Source organism: Haematobia irritans, chromosome 1 (genome assembly GCF_050003625.1).
Source record: "Haematobia irritans isolate KBUSLIRL chromosome 1, ASM5000362v1, whole genome shotgun sequence".
NCBI classification, from domain to species: Eukaryota; Metazoa; Arthropoda; class Insecta; order Diptera; family Muscidae; genus Haematobia; species Haematobia irritans.
The window spans coordinates 54,639,664-54,662,993 of NC_134397.1; the positions used below are offsets into that span (position 1 = coordinate 54,639,664).

The following is a 23,330-nucleotide window of genomic DNA, read 5'->3' on the forward strand; positions in this document are numbered from 1 at the left end:
TATGAAAAACTTCTTTTGGCCATATCTCCTAAACTAAGCGTCCTAGAGCGAAAAGGACGATAATTCGTGACCACCCCCAAAAAATCGAAAAATCCACCCAATCCTAAAAAAATTGAAATTTTTATATGAAAAACTTCGTTTGGCCATATCTCCTAAACTAAGCGTCCTAGAGCGAAAAGGGCTTTAATTCGTGACCACCCCAAAAAATCGAAAAATCCAACCAAATCCTAAAAAAATTGAAATTTTTATATGAAAAACTTCTTTTGGCCATATCTCCTAAACTAAGCGTCCTAGAGCGAAAAGGGCTTTAATTCGTGACCACCCCCAAAAAATCGAAAAATCCACCCAAATCCTAAAAAAATTGAAATTTTTATATGAAAAACTTCTTTTGGCCATATCTCCTAAACTAAGCGTCCTAGAGCGAAAAGGACGATAATTCGTGACCACCCCAAAAAATCGAAAAATCCACCCAAATCCTAAAAAAATTGAAATTTTTATATGAAAAACTTCTTTTGGCCATATCTCCTAAACTAAGCGTCCTAGAGCGAAAAGGGCTTTAATTCGTGACCACCCCCAAAAAATCGAAAAATCCACCCAAATCCTAAAAAAATTGAAATTTTTATATGAAAAACTTCTTTTGGCCATATCTCCTAAACTAAGCGTCCTAGAGCGAAAAGGGCTTTAATTCGTGACCACCTCCAAAAATTGAAAATTCCATCCAAATCCTAAAAATGTTGAAATTTTTATATGAAAAACTTCTTTTGGCCATATCTCCTAAACTAAGCGTCCTAGAGCGAAAAGTACGATAATTCGTGACCACCCAAAAAAAGGAAAAACCACCCAAATCCTAAAAAAAATGAAATATTTTTATGAAAAACTTCTTTTGGGCATATCTCCTAAACTAAGCGTCCTAGAGCGAAAAGGGCGATAATTCGTGACCACCCTCAAAAAATCGAAAGATCCACCCAAATCCTAAAAAAATTTAAATTTTTATATGAAAAACTTCTTTTGGAAATATCTCCTAAGCTAAGCGTCGTAGAGCGAAAAGGACGATAATTCGTGACCACCCTCAAAAAATCGAAAAATCCACCCAAATCCTAAAAAAAATTGAAATGTGTATATGAAAAACTTCTTTTGGGCATATTTTCTAAACTAAGCGTCCTAGAGCGAAAAGGACGATAATTCGTGAGCACCCTCAAAAAATCGAAAAATCCACCCAAATCCTATAAAAATTGAAATTTTTATATGAAAAACTTCTTTTGGCCATATCTCCTAAACTAAGCGTCCTAGAGCGAAAAGGGCTTTAATTCGTGACCACCCCAAAAAAATCGAAAAATCCACCCAAATCCTAAAAAAAATTGAAATTTTTATATGAAAAACTTCTTTTGGCCATATCTCCTAAACTAAGCGTCCTAGAGCGAAAAGGACGATAATTCGTGACCACCCCCAAAAAATCGAAAAATCCACCCAAATCCTAAAAAAATTGAAATTTTTATATGAAAAACTTCTTTTGGCCATATCTCCTAAACTAAGCGTCCTAGAGCGAAAAGGACGATAATTCGTGACCACCCCCAAAAAATCGAAAAATCCACCCAAATCCTAAAAAAATTGAAATTTTTATATGAAAAACTTCTTTTGGCCATATCTCCTAAACTAAGCGTCCTAGAGCGAAAAGGGCTTTAATTCGTGACCACCCCCAAAAAATCGAAAAATCCACCCAAAATCCTAAAAAAATTGAAATTTTTATATGAAAAACTTCTTTTGGCCATATCTCCTAAACTAAGCGTCCTAGAGCGAAAAGGACGATAATTCGTGACCACCCCCAAAAAATCGAAAAATCCGCCCAAATCCTAAAAAAATTGAAATTTTTATATGAAAAACTTCTTTTGGCCATATCTCCTAAACTAAGCGTCCTAGAGCGAAAAGGACGATAATTCGTGACCACCACCAAAAAATCGAAAAATCCACCCAAATCCTAAAAAAATTCAAATTTTTATCTGAAAAAGTTCTTTTGGTCATATCTCCTAGGTTAGGTTAGGTTAGGTTATGTGGCAGCCCGATGTATTAGGCTCACTTAGACTATTCAGTCCATTGTGATACCACAGTGGTGAACTTCTCTCTTATCACTGAGTGCTGCCCGATTCCATGTTAAGCTCAATGACAAGGGACCTCCTTTTTATAGCCGAGTCCGAACGGCGTTCCACATTCCAGTGAAACCACTTAGAGAAGCTTTGAAACCCTCAGAAATGTCACCAGCATTACTGAGGTGGGATAATCCACCGCTGAAAAACTTTTTGGTGTTCGGTCGTAGCAGGAATCGAACCCACGACCTTGTGTATGCAAGGCGGGCATGCTAACCATTGCACCACGGTGGCTCCCGGTCATATCTCCTAAACTAAGCGTCCTAGAGCGAAAAGGACGATAATTCGTGACCACCCTCAAAAAATCGAAAAATCCACCCAAATCCTAAAAAAATTGAAATTTTTATATGAAAAACTTCTTTTGGCCATATCTCCTAAACTAAGCGTCCTAGAGCGAAAATTGCTTTAATTCGTGACCACCTCCAAAAATTGAAAATTCCATCCAAATCCTAAAAATTTTGAAATTTTTATATGTAAAACTTCTTTTTGCCATATCTCCTAAACTAAGCGTCCTAGAGCGAACAGGGCTTTAATTCGTGACCACCCCCAAATAATTGAAAATTCCATGCAAATTGCAAAAAAAATTATATTTTTATATGAAAAACTTCTTGTTGCCATATCTCCTAAACTAAGCGTCTTAGAGCGAAAAGGGCCTTAATTCGTGACCACCCCCAAAAAATCGAAAAATCCAACCAAATCCTAAAAAAATTGAAATTTTTATATGAAAAACTTCTTTTGGCCATATCTCCTAAACTAAGCGTCCTAGAGCGAAAAGGACGATAATTCGTGACCACTCCCAAAAAATCGAAAAATCCACCCAAATCCTAAAAAAATTGAAATTTTTATATGAAAAACTTCTTTTGGCCATATCTCCTAAACTAAGCGTCCTAGAGCGAAAAGGGCTTTAATTCGTGAGCACCCTCAAAAAATCGAAAAATCCACCCAAATCCTAAAAAAATTCAAATTTTTATATGAAAAACTTTTTTTGGCCATATCTCCTAAACTAAGCGTCCTAGAGCGAAAAGGACGATAATTCGTGACCACCCCCAAAAAATCGAAAAATCCACCCAAATCCTAAAAAAATTGAAATTTTTATATGAAAAACTTCTTTTGGTCATATCTCCTAAACTAAGCGTCCTAGAGCGAAAAGGGCGATAATTCGTGACCACCCTCAAAAAATCGAAAAATCCACCCAAATCCTAAAAAAATTGAAATTTTTATATGAAAAACTTCTTTTGGCCATATCTCCTAAACTAAGCGTCCTAGAGCGAAAAGGACGATAATTCGTGACCACCCTCAAAAAATCGAAAAATCCACCCAAATCCTAAAAAAATTGAAATTTTTATATGAAAAACTTCTTTTGGTCATATCTTCTAAACTAAGCGTCCTAGAGCGAAAATTGCTTTAATTCGTGACCACCTCCAAAAATTGAAAATTCCATCCAAATCCTAAAAATTTTGAAATTTTTATATGTAAAACTTCTTTTTGCCATATCTCCTAAACTAAGCGTCCTAGAGCGAACAGGGCTTTAATTCGTGACCACCCCCAAATAATTGAAAATTCCATGCAAATTGCAAAAAAAATTATATTTTTATATGAAAAACTTCTTGTTGCCATATCTCCTAAACTAAGCGTCTTAGAGCGAAAAGGGCCTTAATTCGTGACCGCCCCCAAAAAATTGAAAATTCCATCCAAATCCTAAAAAAATTTAAATTTTTATATGAAAAACTTCTTTTGGCCATATCTCCTAAGCTAAGCGTCTTTGAGCGAAAAGGACGATAATTCGTGACCACCCCCAAAAAATCGAAAAATCCACCTAAATCCTAAAAAAATTGAAATTTTTATATGAAAAACTTCTTTTGGCCATAACTCCTAAACTAAGCGTCCTAGAGCGAAAAGGGCTTTAATTTGTGACCACACCCAAAAAATCGAAAAATCCACCCAAATCCTAAAAAAATTGAAATTTTTATATCAAAAACTTCTTTTGGCCATATCTCCTAAACTAAGCGTCCTAGAGCGAAAAGGGCTTTAATTCGTGACCACCCTCAAAAAATCGAAAAATCCACCCAAATCCTAAAAAAATTCAAATTTTTATATGAAAAACTTCTTTTGGTCATATCTCCTAAACTAAGCGTCCTAGAGCGAAAAGGACGATAATTCCGGACCACCCAAAAAAAGGAAAAACCACCCAAATCCTAAAAAAATTGAAATTTTTTTATGAAAAACTTCTTTTGGCCATATCTCCTAAACTAAGCGTCCTAAAGCGAAAAGGACGATAATTCGTGACCACCCTCAAAAAATCGGAAAATCCACCCAAATCCTAAAAAAATTGAAATTTTTATATGAAAAACTTCTTGTGGCCATATCTCCTAAACTAAGCGTCCTAGAGCGAAAAGGGCTTTAATTCGTGACCACCTCCAAAAATTGAAAATTCCATCCAAATCCTAAAAATGTTGAAATTTTTATATGAAAAACTTCTTTTGGCCATATCTCCTAAACTAAGCGTCCTAGAGCGAAAAGTACGATAATTCGTGACCACCCAAAAAAAGGAAAAACCACCCAAATCCTAAAAAAAATGAAATATTTTTATGAAAAACTTTTGGGCATATCTCCTAAACTAAGCGTCCTAGAGCGAAAAGGGCGATAATTCGTGACCACCCTCAAAAAATCGAAAGATCCACCCAAATCCTAAAAAAATTTAAATTTTTATATGAAAAACTTCTTTTGGAAATATCTCCTAAGCTAAGCGTCGTAGAGCGAAAAGGACGATAATTCGTGACCACCCTCAAAAAATCGAAAAATCCACCCAAATCCTAAAAAAAATTGAAATGTGTATATGAAAAACTTCTTTTGGGCATATTTTCTAAACTAAGCGTCCTAGAGCGAAAAGGACGATAATTCGTAAGCACCCTCAAAAAATCGAAAAATCCACCCAAATCCTATAAAAATTGAAATTTTTATATGAAAAACTTCTTTTGGCCATATCTCCTAAACTAAGCGTCCTAGAGCGGAAAGGACTTTAATTCCTGACCGTCCCTAAAAAATTGAAAATTCCATCCGACTCCTAAAAAATTTAAATTTTTATATGAAAAACTTCTTTTAGCTATATCTCCTTAAATATGCGCCCTAGAGGGAAAATCCTAAAAATATTGAAATTTTTCCATATCTGTATAAATATGCGTCCTAGAGCGAAAATGACTTCAATTCTCCTAAACTAAGCGTCCTACAGCCAAACGGACGTTAATTCGTTATCACCTTCTTTACACATTGTCGTATATTTAGCGACACAGCTTCTATATGCATACAGTGCAATTCATAAAATTTGCTACTAACTCTACCACTTTTAAATTCTTACTGGATAAATGAATGGTCTGTAAAAATATATTTGTTGTTACCGGAGGTTTCGCCAATATGTTTGTACTAATATCTACTTAAAACTAGGGTTCAGCTAAAACTGAAATTACTATGCTCGCGGAAAGTATTAGAAGCTACTTTGAAGATGTTCATAGTCTTCACCTCTCAGAAGTGAACACTCACGGCCGCCAAAAATTTTATCCACATTTAGGACATGTCCACTTTTAAGAGTTTACTTTTAATGTGATAATCTTGTAAACGTCTCTCAGAAATGGTCCACTTTTAAGAGATGCTAGTAAAATGTTCTGAACTTACCACAAAAATGGTTTCTGCTTTGTTTATTTCTGTTTTTTTTTTTTTTTTTTTTTTTGAATGTTTCTTTAATGCTCACGTATGTATTTCTCATAAATCAATAACGCATATTCAACAAGTGGTGGAACAAAATGTTTTTGTTTCCAAAGGCTTCGCGCAACATCAAACGAATATATGCAATTAAATAAATTCACCACAAATACTCAAGTATTTACATAAACTATCGTCCACTCTTCTTTTTGTCATCTAGTTTATCATATTTTTGGATTTTTTTTTCATTAAGATTATTATAAATCGAACCAATATTATGAACCGATCGATGCAAACTGCAAGACATTTCAAATCAGAGCTAACACAAACTTACATGCATTACTAGTGACATCTGGCGCATACTTATTAGAACGTTGCAACAACCCTGTCTTATATACAAATGCTAGAAATGTATGTGAATTCATACATTAAGTTGATGTTTATTGAACACAGTTTAAAACGCACAATATTCTGTACAAATTTTGTAATTTCAAAATTATATATGTAGAACATTTTGAATCATTTAACGATTTTTATAGCTGCATTTTTTAAAATTCGGAATCGATCTCATTCGCAAGAATAACTCCAAATAAAGAGGTTCTTGTAAGTATAAATTTCATTTTATATCTGTGCGAACATGAAAATTTTATTATGCATGATTTCAAATTGTCCAAATTACGCGAATATACATAAATATGAAAACAGAACCGGAAAAAACCAAGAGAATTATGGTAAAACGATGCTTTACTATAAATTTTTGTGATTGATTTTTGTTTCAATAAAAAATTGTTGAATCAATTAAATTTTTAAAACTCAAATAATGCGCTTTACAGACTATCAGTTATTCCGGACGGAATGTCGGTATTTGTAAAGAATCTGTGACGGCCACCATATAAAGGTAAGTACTATGTTCGCTTTTCGAGTTGAAATTTTCGCGGTTACTTTATTAATACAGTTCAATATAAAGCAGATAAATTAATTCAATTGATACACAGTCTCTTGTTCCTCTAAATTTCGGCAAGATATTATGGGAATATGTTTGTTATCATTTACAATTTTGATTATTTAAGGAAAAGTAATCGCGAAAATAAAGTGGTTTTCAACTCGAAAACAGAACATAGTACACACCTTAACATATGAAATACATTTCGTACAATTTTACCATTCGTATGATTTATTGTACAACTTGTAAATATATGAAGTATTTCATTGCCTACTGGGGAATTTCTGGCATGTCTCATATTCTTTGCGCAACACGTCTATATTAAGGCTGATTCGCCATTTCCCTTTATTAACTGTTGCCATCATCATGATTTGATAGGAAGGTTTCGGTAGAATTACCCTATACCTTACCAGACATCAAGTCTAAAAAATACCATTGTGTACACATGAGTGCCATCTATTGGTTAGAATGGGCAACGCACATATCATACATGGTTGTATAGAAAGGGGAGTAGCGAATGCAGAGTTGTGATGAAAAAAGAGAGTTGTGGAGACTGACCTTACACAAAGTCGTGAGACAGGCTTAGCACAACTTATTGCAACTCACGCTTGTCATTAGTGAAGTCAAAGTCGAAGTCAGTGCGTGCAAATAAGGTACTCCCACATAGGAGTTGAATTGGCAGTATTGTTGTTAGTGCGAAATAACCTGCAAATTTGAATTTTTAAATCGGCATTGGTATATGGAAATATTATTTTTTTCGGTAAAGTTTTGGAAATTATAGAAGACTCTGGACGGGATTATAGTGTTTTATTTTTAAAATATAGATATTAGGCGACATTAATAAGTGGATTTATTGGATTTATGAGAACTTTTCGTCATTTTATGAAATATACCTCGGGTAAGAATAAATGAACAATGTGCGCCAGCACAACTGTTACATTTCTTTTTATCTAATTATATGTATATGGTATATTGGAAATTATAGGATTTGTGTCGAGACGTTTGGGTTTAGGAAACCCTATGAAGGTACTGGTTTCACTAATTGGGAATTCGTCTGTGATTTGGTCAGTGACAACTTGGGACATATCAACCCTGAAGGCACACGAAATCCCGAGGTTAATAACCTCTACTACACGGAAACAATGTTAAGTGAGTAGAAACATTAAAACATGCAGCAACAATATTCATATGAGCAAATTCATTAAAAATTTACCACCCTGCCAACATTTTTTGAATTTGGGGACTCTTTTGAGAATCCCCACTACGTCGAAAACAATCATATACGACATCAAAAACTCGTCGGAAAAGCGCCGTCACTATTGAGAAGTTGTACCACGCCAAGTTACTACAAAAATGTTTCGCATGAGTGCAATTATTAGGTGCCTTTATAGATCAATTTAGAACGACGCCAATAAGGGACCCTCCAAACAATCAGAAAAAGTGCATTTTAAGATAGTTGTAAAAGAATCATTGTGGTCGAGTAAAACACGTTTGTTTAGATATTTATTAATTTGATTAAACATTTACAAATTCTTAAAAATATAACATTTATACCACTATCACATTACATTTAACATAATTTTTGGCATTAATGATGATGTTGAGTTACAAGTAGCGAGTTACATGTTGCTGCGTCTATCAACCAGTGTTTTTATTCCATGGAGGCAGCGTGTCTGTAAAATATCTGAAAAACAATCACTTTATTCCATTTGGAAAATCACCAAATTGTTCACCAATATACCTTTCACAATTTTAAGCGTATAATCTATGTTTTCAGAACTTTATTTTCGTTTTTATTTAATTAAAATATAACAAGCTGGTTGCGCTTGGCGTTTCACAAAAAAAATGGCTTTTTTAACAGTAGGGATGGCAAATTACTTGCATGTACTTTTTGATGTACCTTTTCATGATGGTTGAAGTGACATTTACGAGTCTGTGGTAACGATGAGGTTGAAATGGAACTTTGAAATGCTGGCAGGGCACTCAAAATTAATAAACTATAAAAATATTTCGAAAAAAGAGAACGTAAATTTTGCATAAACCTTCTTACGTAACTTGAAATTCACGTGGCTTCACTATTTTTTACTTCGCCATTTTGTAAAAACGGAACAGAAAATAAAACAACAAAAAAGAAAAATCAGTAAAACTTCAAATTTATTAAAAACGAAAGTAATCTAATTAAATAAAAAAATTAAAAAAAAATTAATACAAATACAAAAATTAAAAAGTAACTTTTTTTGTTGAAAATAAATATGTTACTAAAATTAAAAAAAGAGAAAAATCAACTCTTTGAAACATATTTGAAATCTTATGTAATGAATTAAATCCTAAAAATCAATAAGCCAAATTTCTTGAAAACAATTTGAAAGCTTATATTGTGAAATTATATACAAAAGCAAAAAGAAAATATTTGAAATATTATTTAAACATTTTTTTTTTAAGAAAACGAACAAGAATAAAACAAAAACAATTATGTACAAATAAATCGAAAAATTGCTACTTATAAAAATTTAAATAAAAAAAAGAAAAAAACTCATATGAAAACCTGTAATCGATAAAAATCATTTTTGTATTCAAATAATAATAATAACATCCAAATCCATTCTCAATATTTTGTAAAAAAAAAGAAAATAAGTTTAGCGAAATAAAAAGTATAAAGAATGATTTTGATAACATAAAAACTTAACACAATTTGGATTTTATTATTATCATTTCATTATTAATTTTTTATTATTATGTATTTATATTTATATTTCTAATTGATATCTAGGAGTAAGTTCATATACAAATTTATTTATACAAATTTTCACGAAACCCTTTATAATGAATTCGAAACAATATATTGAAATGTGAATCGATTTTTGAAATTAAAATGTGCTGAGTTTTTAATTAAAGGATTGAGGATGTAGCTGGTTTGTAAGAGAAGTGTCGTGGAAATTTCTTGGGAGATTCCTTATAAAAATAAATGGCTAAAAAGGATCTCAAGGATGATCTATATAAGGGTCATGTTAAGGGGGGGTAGCCGAACGAACCACATCCAACAGGTTCAAAAAAAAAAATCATTAATAAAATTCATTTTCATTTCCGGAATTGTATAAAAACATTTAAAGAATGTCTGTCTGTCCGTCTTTCTGTAATAAGAAATTCATATTTGAATTTCTACTTGTTCACCGTTAAGAAAAATTAAAAGAGAAATTATAATAGGGAGCCACCGTGGTGCAATGGTTAGCATGCCCGCCTTGCATACACAAGGTCGTGGGTTCGATTCCTGCTACGACCGAACACCAAAAAGTTTTTCGGCGGTGGATTATCCCACCTCAGTAATGCTGGTGACATTTCTGAGGGTTTCAAAGCTTCTCTAAGTGGTTTCACTGGAATGTGGAAAGCCGTTCGGACTCGGCTATAAAAAGGAGGTCCCTTGTCATTGAGCTTAACATGGAATCGGGCAGCACTCAGTGATAAGAGAGAAGTTCACCACTGTGGTATCACAATGGACTGAATAGTCTAAGTGAGCCTGATACATCGGGCTGCCACATAACCTAACCTAACCTAACCTAAAAGAGAAATTATTATCAACACCTGGCACTTATTTTTAAATGGATGGATAATAACGGATCGAAACCCGCATTTCCGGCGAGCTACAGCCACAGCTTAAATTCATAGTGCCACCGTTATCACCACAAATCTTGTCCATCACAAATCTTACAGTGTGTCGGATCGATACGACTTGTCGGCGATGACTAAATAATCGGTAAATGTGTTATCGATCCCATAAACATGCAGCAGTATCGATTATGCCTTCGGACTTAACTTATAATGTTCCGGATAGTGTATCGTTTTTGCAATTTAATTGCAACGGGCTACGGGGGAAGATTAGTGAGATCGTGGACTTTATGAATCGGAAAAGGATAAGGGTCGCGGCGATCCAGGAAACTAAGCTGAATTCCACCTGCAGCCTACGCCATTGTGATGGATACAATGTGCTTCGAAAGGATCGCACATTGTATCCATCCTGGCTTTCATATTACACCGTTCCGTGCAGTATAGACCTATCCCGCTTGTGCCAGACACTAGTGACCCGTATATGGAATGTATGGGGGTAGCAGTCAAGTCTTGGGTTGCCGAGATAGAGCTATACAATGTGTATATACCGCCGGTTGGTAGCTGTGCTCCAGGTTATAGCCCAAACATTGAGTGGCTGTTGTGCGGGCATAAACGATTGGTTCTAGGAGACTTTAATGCCCACCATGAACTTTGGCATTCTCTCCTAGGTAATGACCAGAGAGGCATAGCTTTAACAGAGCAGATAGGTGAATCCACATTTTGCACGGTGAACGAAGAGGCTCCACGATAAATAACGTCTCCTGGCAACCCGTAATTTCATTGGGATCGGACCACCTCCCCATAATTCTCACCGACCCTTCGATTTCATAACCTCTGAACGCCGGACATTTTAATCAAAAGAAAGCCAACTGGGAAGGCTTCAGAGAATACACCGATCGCCGCTTCAGTGAGCTCCCGTCCCCCTCTCATGTTTATGCTGCCCAGAGGGCGTTTCGGGACATCATCAACGCAGCAGGCGTCGCTTCATACCTGCTGGTCGAATTGCCCAAGTGAGGCCCAACTTCCCAGCCGAAGCGGCGGAACTCGCAGACAAGCGTGATGAAAGCCGTCGTGCTAACCCTGCTGATCCTAGAATCAGAGAACTAAATCTAGAGATTATTAAGATAGTCGACGAGCACAAGCGGAACACTTGGTTAGAGCACCTGAAGCAATGTAACTTAGGCACAGGGACTGGTAAATTGTGATCAACAGTTAGAGCCCTCTCGAACTACAAGGGATGATGGGATTTCAGTCACCTTTGGCGACGTGACTGATCCGAAGAGATGCGCCAAATACTTCAACCGACAGTTTGTCGAGCATCCCGAGAGTGATAGAGTGAAAAGGAGAGCCACACGTCGCATAAGTGGTCTCCGAGCCGACGACACACCATAATTTACTGCAGCCGAAGTTACCAGTGTCATCAACAGCGCGAAACCATCTAAGGCGCTGGGCCCCGACGGAATTTCAATGCTAATGTTGAAGCATCTGGGAATACTGGGAGTTGAGTACCTGACCAGACTCCACAATTTGTCCTTAGAATCACTCATTATACCCGATGTCTGGAAGATGGGAAGGGAGATTCCACTACTGAAACCAGGCAAAGATTCGAGTAAAGGTGAATCGTACAGACCGATATCCCTTCTCTCGCCAGTAGCCAAGACACTTGAGGCACTACTCCTCCCTAGCCTTGTGGAGAATTTTCCAGCTGCCCACCATCAACATGGATTCCGTAAGGTATATAGTACGACGGCAGCCTTACATGCCATTTCGACACATATCAATAAGGGACTTAATCAGCCCAGGCCGTGTCATAGGAACGTCCTCGTGGCGCTTGACCTTTCGAAAGCATTCGATACGGTCAACCATGCCACATTATTTCACTCCTACCGGCAGGAGTGAAACGTTGGGTGCTGAATTATATGTGTGGACGCCAGTCGTACGTGGAATTCAGGGACAAAAAGTCAAAACCCCGTAGAGTTAAAAAGGGAGTTCCCCAGGGTGGGGTGATATCTCCGGCACTGTTTAACGTCTACCTGTCCTCGATTCCACGCCCACTTGATGGCGTCGAGATTGTATCATATGCGGATGACTGTACAATCTTGGCATCTGGGCCCAATGTTGATAACATCTACTTAGCTAATCTTACCAGTTATTTCACTGCGAGAAACTTGAGGATATCCTCAAATCCTCAGCTACACTATTCACTACATGAACGGCAGAAGTGCGCAAGCAGTTGAATATTAGTGTCGATGGCGAAATAATTCCGACCACAAATTACCCCAAGATTCTTGGGGTCACATTCGACAGCGCTACAAAAGAGAACCTCTAGATCAAGCAGCGTACCAGGCAGGTTTGAACAGGATTCATGAGGATACTGTAGCTGAAGCGGTGAGAAGCTACAAGGTTAATCCTGATCTCGGAGTCCGTCCACCGCCCATAGCACCGGAGGAAAGAGACCTCCCACGGCAGACTAAGGTAGTTTTAGCCCAGTTAAGATCAGGCAAATGCAGCCGCCTCAATTCCTATTTATCAGTGATTGATAGCAGCGTAGCTGACGTATGTCCAATTTGCAACCAAGGGCCACACGACACGCGTCATCTTTTCTCTTGCCCGGCTAAACCAACCCGACATACCGCCAGGTCACTCTGGACGCACCCCACCTTAGTCGCAGAGTTCCTCGATCTGGCCACAAGCTGAAGTACCAAAGCGTATAACATAAAAGTGGATGAAATCACAATAAACTGTTACAACAACAACAATATATGGGATATGTTCGACACGAGCACTGTCGTCCGGAATAACTGATAGTCTGTAAAGCGCATAAGACTTTAAGGTGGGTACTAGGGCTGTCATTTGGGATCGATTTAAAAAAACCGGGATTCGGGATTTCAAAATATAGAACCCCGGGATTTTTCAGGATCCCGAAATTTTTGGGATTGTTTAAATATGTTAAATTGTTGTACATTAAACAAATTTAGTTTAATTAAATTTTATTAACAAAAACAAAAGAACAAATATTATGACCAAAATGCACTATTTCTGATAGTTTGAAGGGGCTCTTATTGGCGTCGTTCTAAATTTATTAAAAAAGGCAACTAATAATTGCACTCATGCAATACGTTTTTAGAGTAACTTGGCGTGGTACAACTTCTCAATAGTGACGGCGCTTTTCCGACCAGTTTTGGATGTCATATACGATTGTTTTCGACGTGGTGGGGATTCTCAGAAGCGCCGTCAAATTCAACAAATGTTGGCAGGGATTAGGCGTATATTCGTATACTTTTGTACTTCATCGATTTAAGTAAAAATATCAAGGCATCCAAATTTTTATCAGATAAACGCGATCTTGTCACATTTTCGATGGACCTTTTAGCATTGCTTTTTATTCTATGTGACACGAATTCCATTTCACAAGAACTCATTATTCGTTTGCTTCGATTTTTGATAAAATTGTGCTGTTTAGTATACCGCATGTATAATAAATTCTTACTCAAGGTGTACCATAAATTTGTCGGGTATGAAATCTAAGGACCGCTTACACTGAGTGAAGACTCCAATTTATTAATAAACAATCATAAACAGCCATAATTTTAACAAATTCGAATTATTTTTTTCAGAATCCCGGGTGAAAGCGCTGGTGGGTACTACTTTCGGTTTTCGAGTTGAAATTTTCGCGGTGACTTTATTAAAACAGTTCAATACAACATAGATAAATTAACTCAATTGATTCGCAGTTTCTTGTTCCTCCAGATTTCTGCAAGACTTTATAGGAATATGTTGGTTTTCATTTAAAATTTTTATTATATCAGGAAAGGTAATCGCGAAAATAAAATGATTTTCAACTCGAAACCCGAAGAAAGTACCCACCTTTAATTGGGAAAATTTTCGTGAATTTTTTTCTTTGTATGCTTGAAATAATTAAAATGAATTTCAATTTTAGAAATTCTTGCTACTGTATTAAAAACATGCTGCTAACATGTTGAATTCTGCTTTTAAGGGTAATTTGTGTTTTATTTCTCAAATTCTTCTCAAATAGAATTTGAGCCTAATCCTTGGCAAAATGTATGAAAGCGTGTTGGATATAAACATATCTCCAGTGCTTATGTTTATTGGCATACTTATAAGAGAGAGATTGCAATGTGCAATATAGACGCTAGATGTCACTAACAGTGTATGTCAGTTTGTGTTGGTGCAGATTTGAAACGGCTTGCAGTTTGGGCCGGCAAATATAATATCGATGAGTTTTATAACTTTCTGATTTGAAAGCCATCAAAAAAGATAAAGGCTAATAAAAAAGATTGGAGTGAGTGGTATTGTGTCTAAATATCTAAGTATTATTGGTGACTTTCTCAAAATATTGCCAATAGTGGTGTGTTTCATGCACGGTTCATGGAAAACATGATCTTGATACTTCTGACATAAACATAAAACCAATAAGGAACCGGCAAATATTGTGGGTAAGTTTAATATGTATTACTAAATTTAGTTACCTGTTTTTGGTGAAGGATAATCTACACTGGCTGGAAGATCTAAAAATCTTCAAATAATAGGAATGCAAATATGCAAATTCCCTGAACGTGGCTGATTGCGATTTGGTATCTTGACCAAAGGTTTCCTGGTTCTTTAATAAAATATGTAAATGGGGTCGAAGTTTACACCTTCCATATATTTAAATCATGTGGGAAATATTCTTAAAGCTCCTCTAAGCGTTCTATCAAGGGAGCCACCGTTGTCCAAAATTTAGTATGCCAATCCCAGTTTCGACAGAGTACCAAGAACTTTTGTTAATCACTCATTAACAAGAGTAAAGTTCAACATCTATGGTAAATTGAAATGACCAGCACTTCTTAACAAGAGAGAAGTTCTACTGTTGAATTACAATACACCGAATAGACTATGTAAGCCAAAAATATAGGGCTGCCACTATACCTTACCTACATTTCGAATAATTCTTACAGGTATCTGAGATCTTTCAGTTATGATATTATATGTATGTTATATTAAGGAACCATTTTGCTTAAATTACTACTAAACCACCATTATTAGTATTTGTATTATTTTTAATAACTGTGATAGTAATCTGAGCCAATGGTGGAAGAGTCGATAATCCAGAATAAACTTCCGAAGGATGGCAATACATAACATGCAAAAATTGGTCCATAACCCCCTGGGGGTCGTGGTGAGTGGATCTGAGCATGTCCGTCCGTCCGTCCGTCTGTTGAAATCACGCTAACTTCCGAACGAAACAAACTATCGACATGAAACTTGGCACACGTAGTTGTTATTGATGTAGGTGGGATGGTATTGCAAATGGGCCATATCGGTCCACTTTTACGTATAGCCCCCATATAAACTGACCCCCAAATTTGGCTTGCGGGGGCTCTAAGAGAAGCAAATTTCATCCGATACGGCTGAAATTTGATACATGGAAGTATATGGTCTCTAACATCTATGCAAAAATTGGTCGACATCGATCTATAATTATATATAGCCCCCATATAAACCGATCGCCAGATTTGACCTCCGGAGCCTCTTGGAAGACCAAAATTCATTTGATTCAGTTCAAATTTGGTACGTGGTGTTAATATATGGCCTCAAACACCCATTCAGGAATTGGTTCATATCAGTCCATAAATATATATAGCCCCCTTATAAACCGATCCCCAGATTTAACATCCGGTGCCTTTTGGAGATGCAAAATTCCGTTGAAATTTAGTACGTGGTGGTAGTATATGATATTTAACAGCCATGCCAAAAGTGGTCCATATCAGTCCATAATCATATATTGCCCCATATAAACCGATCCCGAGATTTGGTTTTGGAGCCTCTTGGAGGAGCAAATTTCAGCCGAGTCAGTTGAAATTTGGTACATTGTGGTAGTATATGGTCATTAACAACCATGCCTAAGTAGGTCCATATCGGTCTATAGTTATATATAGCCCTCAGATAAATCGATCCCCAATCACTCAAAAATTGGTCCACATCAAGTTCATAATTGTATATAGCTCCCATATTAGCGACCCCCATATTTCAATTCTGGCTCTCTACCACGTACGGACTAATTCAGAATTTAGAAAACGATGAATACAATGTTAGTAAAAAATATGGGAAACAGTTAAATCTGACACAATTTTGAGGCAACTTCGCAAAAGTGTATTTATGATTTATTTGTCGATAGATGCGTATTAGAAGTATAGGCAAACTTGAGTAATTTTTACAAGTTTTCGATTAGGCAGTGGTGATTTTATAAAGAAAATGTGGGTATTTGGCCATTTTTGCCCAAATCGGAAAAACATATATATGGAAGCTATATCGAAATCTGCAACGATTTCAATCAAATTTGGCATACTTGACTACAGTACTAATTGTTCTCCTTGTGCAAAATGTTAAACAAATCAGGATAAAACTCTGGCTTCTGGGCCCATATAAGTGCATATCGGGCTAAAGATATGTATATAGGAGCTATATCTAAATCTGAACCGATTTCTTTCAAAATCAATGGGGTCCTATTTTGACCCAAAATAGAAACTTGTGCCAAATTTGAAGTCGATTGAACTAAAACTGCGATCTAGACTTTGAACACAGAAATGTGTTCACAGACAGACGGACATGGCTAGATTGACTCAGGGACCCACCCTGAGCATTATTGCCAAAGACATCATGTGTCTATCTCGTCTCCTTCTGGGTGTTGCAAACATATGCACTAACTTTTAATATCCTGTTCCACAGTGTGGAAATGGAATAAAATCTCATTAAGTTTTTTTTTTTTTAACTTATGCAAATATTTATTGATTGAAACATTATTGTAAAAAATATATGTAATAATTTTTAATATAGTCAGACTTGAATACGACAAAGTAAATTAAATTTAAATAAATAAATCTTATACTACGAAGTAACATTACTTTTTATTATTTATCTACTTATAATTCTAACTTATATGAGAGTATACTTTCTATTTTCTGATACTATTTGATAATTTATCACCTATGTCATACTACGTACATTTTTCTTATGGGATCAATCATACTATAGTTACATTTGTATTCGATTATGTATAATATATTGTTTTTGATTTCAATTGCGGTTTCTTATATAGCTATGTAGAGGATTTTTTTGGTTAAATAAACACAAGCATGTAATGTATTAGCACACAATTTTAATAAAATATTTTCTTTTTTTAGATAATTTGATTTTATTGTATCTTGTTTTTTTTTTTTATCAAATAGAAAATAATAATTATTTTCTATTTAATAAAATATTATTTTATAACCTATTGATGTATATTTATATGGATATAATTTGAACAAATCATTTATGTTATCATATGTATTTCAATTGTTCTTTTAATTTAAATTTATTAAGCATCTGTTTTAGCCTCCAGGTTTGTTTTTGTGTTTTTTTTTTTATTATTTTTGTAAAATATTTACTATGCCTATCGCAGCCAATTAGAAGAATTTACTTTTCCAAAATTTTGAAATTTTTTTTGTAATCCCTAATGAAAAATATGCCTTTATAAAACGAGACATAACCACGGCTGTCACTCGAACCAAAAATAATCTAAAGAAACATTTTGAGAAAATTTTACCACAAAACTACCAAACAAAACAATCTTAACATATTTTGCAAAATTTTATTTTTATAGGAATTTTTGTCAATTTTTTTTTCTATAGAAAATTTCGTCAAAATTTTCTTTCTACATATAATTTTATTAAAATTTATTTATTTTTTTCAAAATTATATTTCTATAGAAAATTTTATCAATTTTTTTCTATAGAAAATTATGTCAATTTTTTTTCTATAGAAAATTATGTCAACTTTTTTTTTCTAGAAAATTTATTAAAAATTTTATTTCTATAAGAAATTTTTATAGAAAAATTTGTCAAAATTTTATTTCTGTGCAATTTGTTTCTTCAAAATATTATTTCTGTACAATTTTTTTTTTTAATTTGTATAGACATAACATTTTGAAAAAAATTATATATAAATAAAAATCAAATAGAAAATTATTTCTATACAAATGTTTTAAGAATGTTATTTCTGTGCATTAATGGTATTTCTATATAAATTTTTTAAAATTTTTATTTATGTACAAATTTTTTTAAAATGTTATTTCTATACAATTTTTTGAAATATATTATTTCTGTAAAATTTTTTTTCAAAATTTTATTTCTATAGAAAATTTTGGCAAAATTTTATTTCTATGGGATTTTTTTAATCAAAATTTTGTTTCTATAGGAAACTTTGTCAAAATTTTCTATGTAGGAAGAAAATTTTGTAAATTTTTTTTACTAAAAAGTTCGTCAATTTTTTTCTATAAAAAATGTTGTCAAAATTTTATTTCTATTCAACTTTTTTTTCAAAATGTTATTTCTATACAAAATTATTTTCAAAATTTTATTTCTGTTATTTTTTTAATATTTGTATAGAACATTTTGTTTCTATGAAAAATTTTGTCAAAATTTTATTTCTTTAAGAAATTTTGTCAAAATTTTATTTCTATATGAAATTTCATTTCTATAGAAAATTTGTAAAGTTGAAGAGGAATATTTTGCAAAACTACCAAAACATCAAGAATTCTAACAATCTACCAAACAGTAAAAAATCTACCATTTTTGGTAGAATTCTACCAACTGCCTCAGCTCTCAGCGCCATCTATCTGTCACAGAGTGGTAGTTAACACTTTATGTTAGTTGCTGCCAGATTATTGTCAGTAAAATATAAAGGGCCGTTACCAAGCCGAAGTTTATCACTTTTATTTAAACGTAAAAATTTAGCTGTACATTTTTTTCAATTTAATCGTATAATCTATTCGAACGTATGCCTTGAGTTTTTAAATATTTGAATATTACGGCAGAATTGGCCAAAAAAAAGTAAGATTAGCATTAAATTATTGCAATGGTTAATCAATATTCTGCATATTTTATAATAAATTTCAAATTAATTATAAAAAATTATTAACATTGATTTAAAAAAAAAACAAATCTGGTTTTTTGTAAGACTGACACTACCTCTCTTATTGTATCAATCGTCATAATAATATCAAAATTTGAGTGGGTATAATTTTTTTCAACAATTAGAAATTTAAAATTATTATTAATTATAGTATTAATTATATGAAATTTAAACAATGCACAATCACTGGAACTTAGTTTTAATAAACATGTTACGGACTACAAACTTTTTGTATTTCATACATGGTATTAATAAATACATAACAAAAATTTTAAAAAATATATTATTTAGAAATATTTCCTAAAATATTGACAAAAAATATTTATTTATTTACTTGTAATTTTACTTTGTAATTTTACTTCATATTTTGAAAAATTCCTCATCATTTATTTCTTGATATTAAACTGTTTATAGAAGTCATTAGTTGATGTAATATCGGGGAAAGAGGATTAACGAATGTTTGTATTTAAAAATTTAATTTTCATCATTATTTTAATTTAAAAAAATTCGGGAAATATTTTTATATACACAGAAAGAAATATTATCCAATTAAAAAGTTATTTAATTAACTGTTACAATATTTTTTTTAATCAAATTAAAAAATAAATTTTATAATTAAATAAACTACTTTCAATTAAAAATTAAATTGAAAATTTTGTTATGAAATAAGTAGTTTCTGTATCACGATTGCCACAATTGGTAGAATTCCACCAAAAATGGTAGATCTTTTACTTGATGTTTTAGTAGACTTTGCAAAATATTCCTCGTCAAATAAAATTTTCTATTGAAATCAAATTTAGGAAAAAAATTCTATAGAAATTAAATTTTAACAAATGTGCTATAGAAATAAAATTTTGATAAAAAATTTCAACAGAAATAACATTTTCTAAAGAAATAAAACTGCAAAAATTTTCTATAGAAATAAAATTTTGACAAAATTAAATAAAATGTTGACAAAATTTTCTATAGAAATAAAATGTTGATGAAATTTTCTATAGAAATAAAACTACAAAAATGTTGTATAGAAACAAAATTTTGAAAAAAATTTGTATAGAAACAAAATTTTGACAAAATTTTCTATAGAAATAATATTTTGACAAAATTTTCTATAGAAATAAAATTTTGACAAAAAGTTCTATAGAAATAAAATGTTGACAAAATTTTCTATAGTAATAACATTTTCTAGAAATAAAATATTTGAGAAAATTTTCTATAGAAATATAATTTTGACAAAATTTTCTATTGAAATAGAATTTTGACAAAATTTCCTATAGAAATAGAATTTTGACAAAATTTCCTATAGAAAAGTATTTTTGACAAAATTTTTTTATAGAAATAAAATTTTGACAAAAGTTTCTATAGAAATAAAATTATGAGAAAATTTTCTATGGAAATAAAGTTTTGACAAAAGTTTCTATAGAAAAAAAATTAACAAAATTTTCTATAGAAATAACATTTTGACAAAATATTCTACAGAAATAAAATTTTGCAAAAATTTTCTATAGAAATAAAACTTTGAAAAAATTTTCTATAGAAATATAATTCTGATATAATTTTCTAAAGAATTAAAACTTTGACAAAATTTTATATAGAAATTAAATTCTTATAAAATTTTCTTTATATAGAAAATTTTATTTCTGTAGAAAAGTTTGTCAGAATTTTATTTAGAATTTTCTTTAGAAATAAAATTTTGACAATATTTTCTATAGAAATACAATTTTGAGAAATTTTCTATAGAAATAAAATTGTGACAACATTTTCTATAGAAGTAAAATTTTGAAAAAATTTTCTATAGAAAAAAATTTTGACAATTTTATTTTTATAGAAATAAATAAAAAAGTTTTGCAAAAATTTTCTATAGAAATAAAAAAAAAAACAAAAAAATTGACAAACTTTTCGAAATAACATTTTGAAAAAAATTTCTATAGAAATAAAATTTTGCAAAAATTTTCTATAGAAATAAAATTTTCGTTAGAAATAACATTTTGACAAAATTTTCTATAGAAATAAAATGTTCACAACAAAATTACAAGACAATTGTTTAATCTAAAAATAAAATATTTTAATTAAAAAATACCACAAATAATAGATTGTCTCAATTGAAAATTGAATCAAGATTTACCACCAAAATTAATTAAATTCGTAGTTGGACCAATTAAAAAGTTGATTGAAAGTTTGGAAGAAATCAATTATATTATCAATTTTGTCATTAATTCTGTGATTGATATTATCATTTTCGTGATTGAATCAGATCAGAAAAAAGTTTCTTTCTGTGTATCCAGATTTCCCATTTTTTTATTGTCTATGGTTTTAATTATATTTTTTTGTTGTTTAGATTTTTACGGGCTATTTGTATAAAAATTAAATAATTTCCAAACTCGAATTAAATTTATATTGACAAGGAAGAAATACGAGACATGATCAACAAATATAAAGCTTACTTAAATTTTAAAAGAAATTGTTTAGTTATTCAAAATTTTGTTTGTGGATTCAAGGCATTCCTATTTTTTGGCTAATTTAGGTTTTTGACATTTAGGTGCTTCCAGATAAACACAAGCAAATGGCAAAGGCATAGTATTGGCTGAAATTGAAAAAAAAGAAAAAGAGAAATTATTAATATGAATATAAGATTACCACTATATCTAATAATAATATGAACTAAAAGTTTGAAATCTGCTATGAATTCAAACATTTATCAAACGTTTGTTTTTCTTTGGAATAAAAGTTTGAATTCAATATGCTTTCTTACACAACACAGAAAATATGCTTCCGAATTTTTTCCAATCGATATTTTAATTCAAATCTTAAAAATTTTTAATTAAAATCCTAATTAATTTGAATTACTTTTTAATTAAACAATATCAATCACCAAAATTAATAATAATGATTTTTTTAATGGAATCAATTAATATTATGTTGAACGTTCGTGATTGATTGATCTCTTTATTGATTGATTTCTGTGATTGAAAATTTTCTTAATTAAATATTAAAAGGATCAATTAAATTCCTTATTGAAGACAAAAAATGTTTTTTTTCGTATTTGCTTTGAATTCAAGTATTTTTCAAAAGTTTTCAATATCTTTGACATCTTACCTTCATGGGCAACTTTTTCATGAGCTTTTAAGGAACTCTCTGTTCCAAATTGCTTTCCACATTCATCGCATGTATGGACATTTTCAAATTTGTGAACTGTCAATTTATGCAATGTCAACTGGGAGGGTCTGGGAAAACGTACATGACATATATTACAGCCATAGGGACGACCCTCAGCATCATGCGTTTCCATGTGTCGTTGCAAGGCATTACGCAGCCGGAAACCCCTTCTACAAATGGTACAAACAAATGGCATCGTACACTGATTATTGTGCACAGTATTTCGGTGTTTTCGTAATGCATGACCGGTGGCAAATGAATCATCACATAAGTGACACTGATAATCACGTGACACATTACGTTTCTCGCCCCCACAATATTGTGTTGTTCCCGTTGTCGGTGGTCCACAGCATTTATTGTTGTTGTTATTGTTGTTATAAGGGCATCCCGAACACGATAGACAAGCGTTACCTTTGCCGGAACAGTTAGAGGGACCATCATTATTCATTAGAGATTTAATGGCATTTTTGCGAAAATTCCTTAGTGTTGTTGTAGAATCTGGTTCAGTATGGTCTGGTGAAGGCATATTATTGTGGTGGCCGCCATCGTTGAGGTTTGTTCCAATAAATTGTTGATTGAATAATTGTTTGTGGTTATTTTGTGAAATACTTTTCATGGAGCAGCAACTATCGTCATCTGTGTCAAGAAAAAAAATTAAAAATATAACTTTTGTAATTGTGGCAATTTTTAGTGTGAGAACATATGTTGGCAAAGAGCATATAAATATATATAAAAATACACTTGAACAAAACGAATCAATATGACTCTCTCTACTCTTGCTTAATCTCCGTCCATACTATATTTTTATTTGTACAACTTTTTTATTTCTATAGAAAATT

At 32.4% G+C, this 23,330-nt stretch overlaps 1 protein-coding gene and 2 long non-coding RNA genes across 3 annotated transcripts in view; 1 reads left to right on the forward strand and 2 right to left on the reverse strand.

Annotated features, from left to right (window-relative positions):
• Positions 1-8,270: 8,270 nt before the first annotated feature.
• On the reverse strand, positions 8,271-8,710 carry LOC142238621 (uncharacterized). The gene is made up of 2 exons (XR_012722777.1): positions 8,522-8,710; positions 8,271-8,464 (listed from the first exon to the last, which is right to left on the reverse strand). It is a non-coding gene; the product is annotated as an uncharacterized LOC142238621 (long non-coding RNA).
• A 5,885-nt stretch (positions 8,711-14,595) lies between these two features.
• Positions 14,596-23,330, forward strand: part of LOC142220943 (uncharacterized) — a 176,444-nt gene continuing 167,709 nt past the window's right edge. The window contains exon 1 of the long non-coding RNA XR_012717931.1: positions 14,596-14,840. This is a non-coding gene — a long non-coding RNA (uncharacterized LOC142220943). The remainder of the gene's footprint in view (positions 14,841-23,330) is intronic.
• Positions 21,469-23,330, reverse strand: part of mld (molting defective) — a 147,285-nt gene continuing 145,423 nt past the window's right edge. Inside the window, exons 5-6 of the mRNA XM_075290372.1 lie at positions 22,432-23,127; positions 21,469-21,919 (exon numbers count right to left, since the gene is read on the reverse strand). Coding sequence (XP_075146487.1) covers positions 21,840-21,919; positions 22,432-23,127 — 776 coding nt within the window. The 3' untranslated portion in view covers positions 21,469-21,839. The remainder of the gene's footprint in view (positions 21,920-22,431; positions 23,128-23,330) is intronic.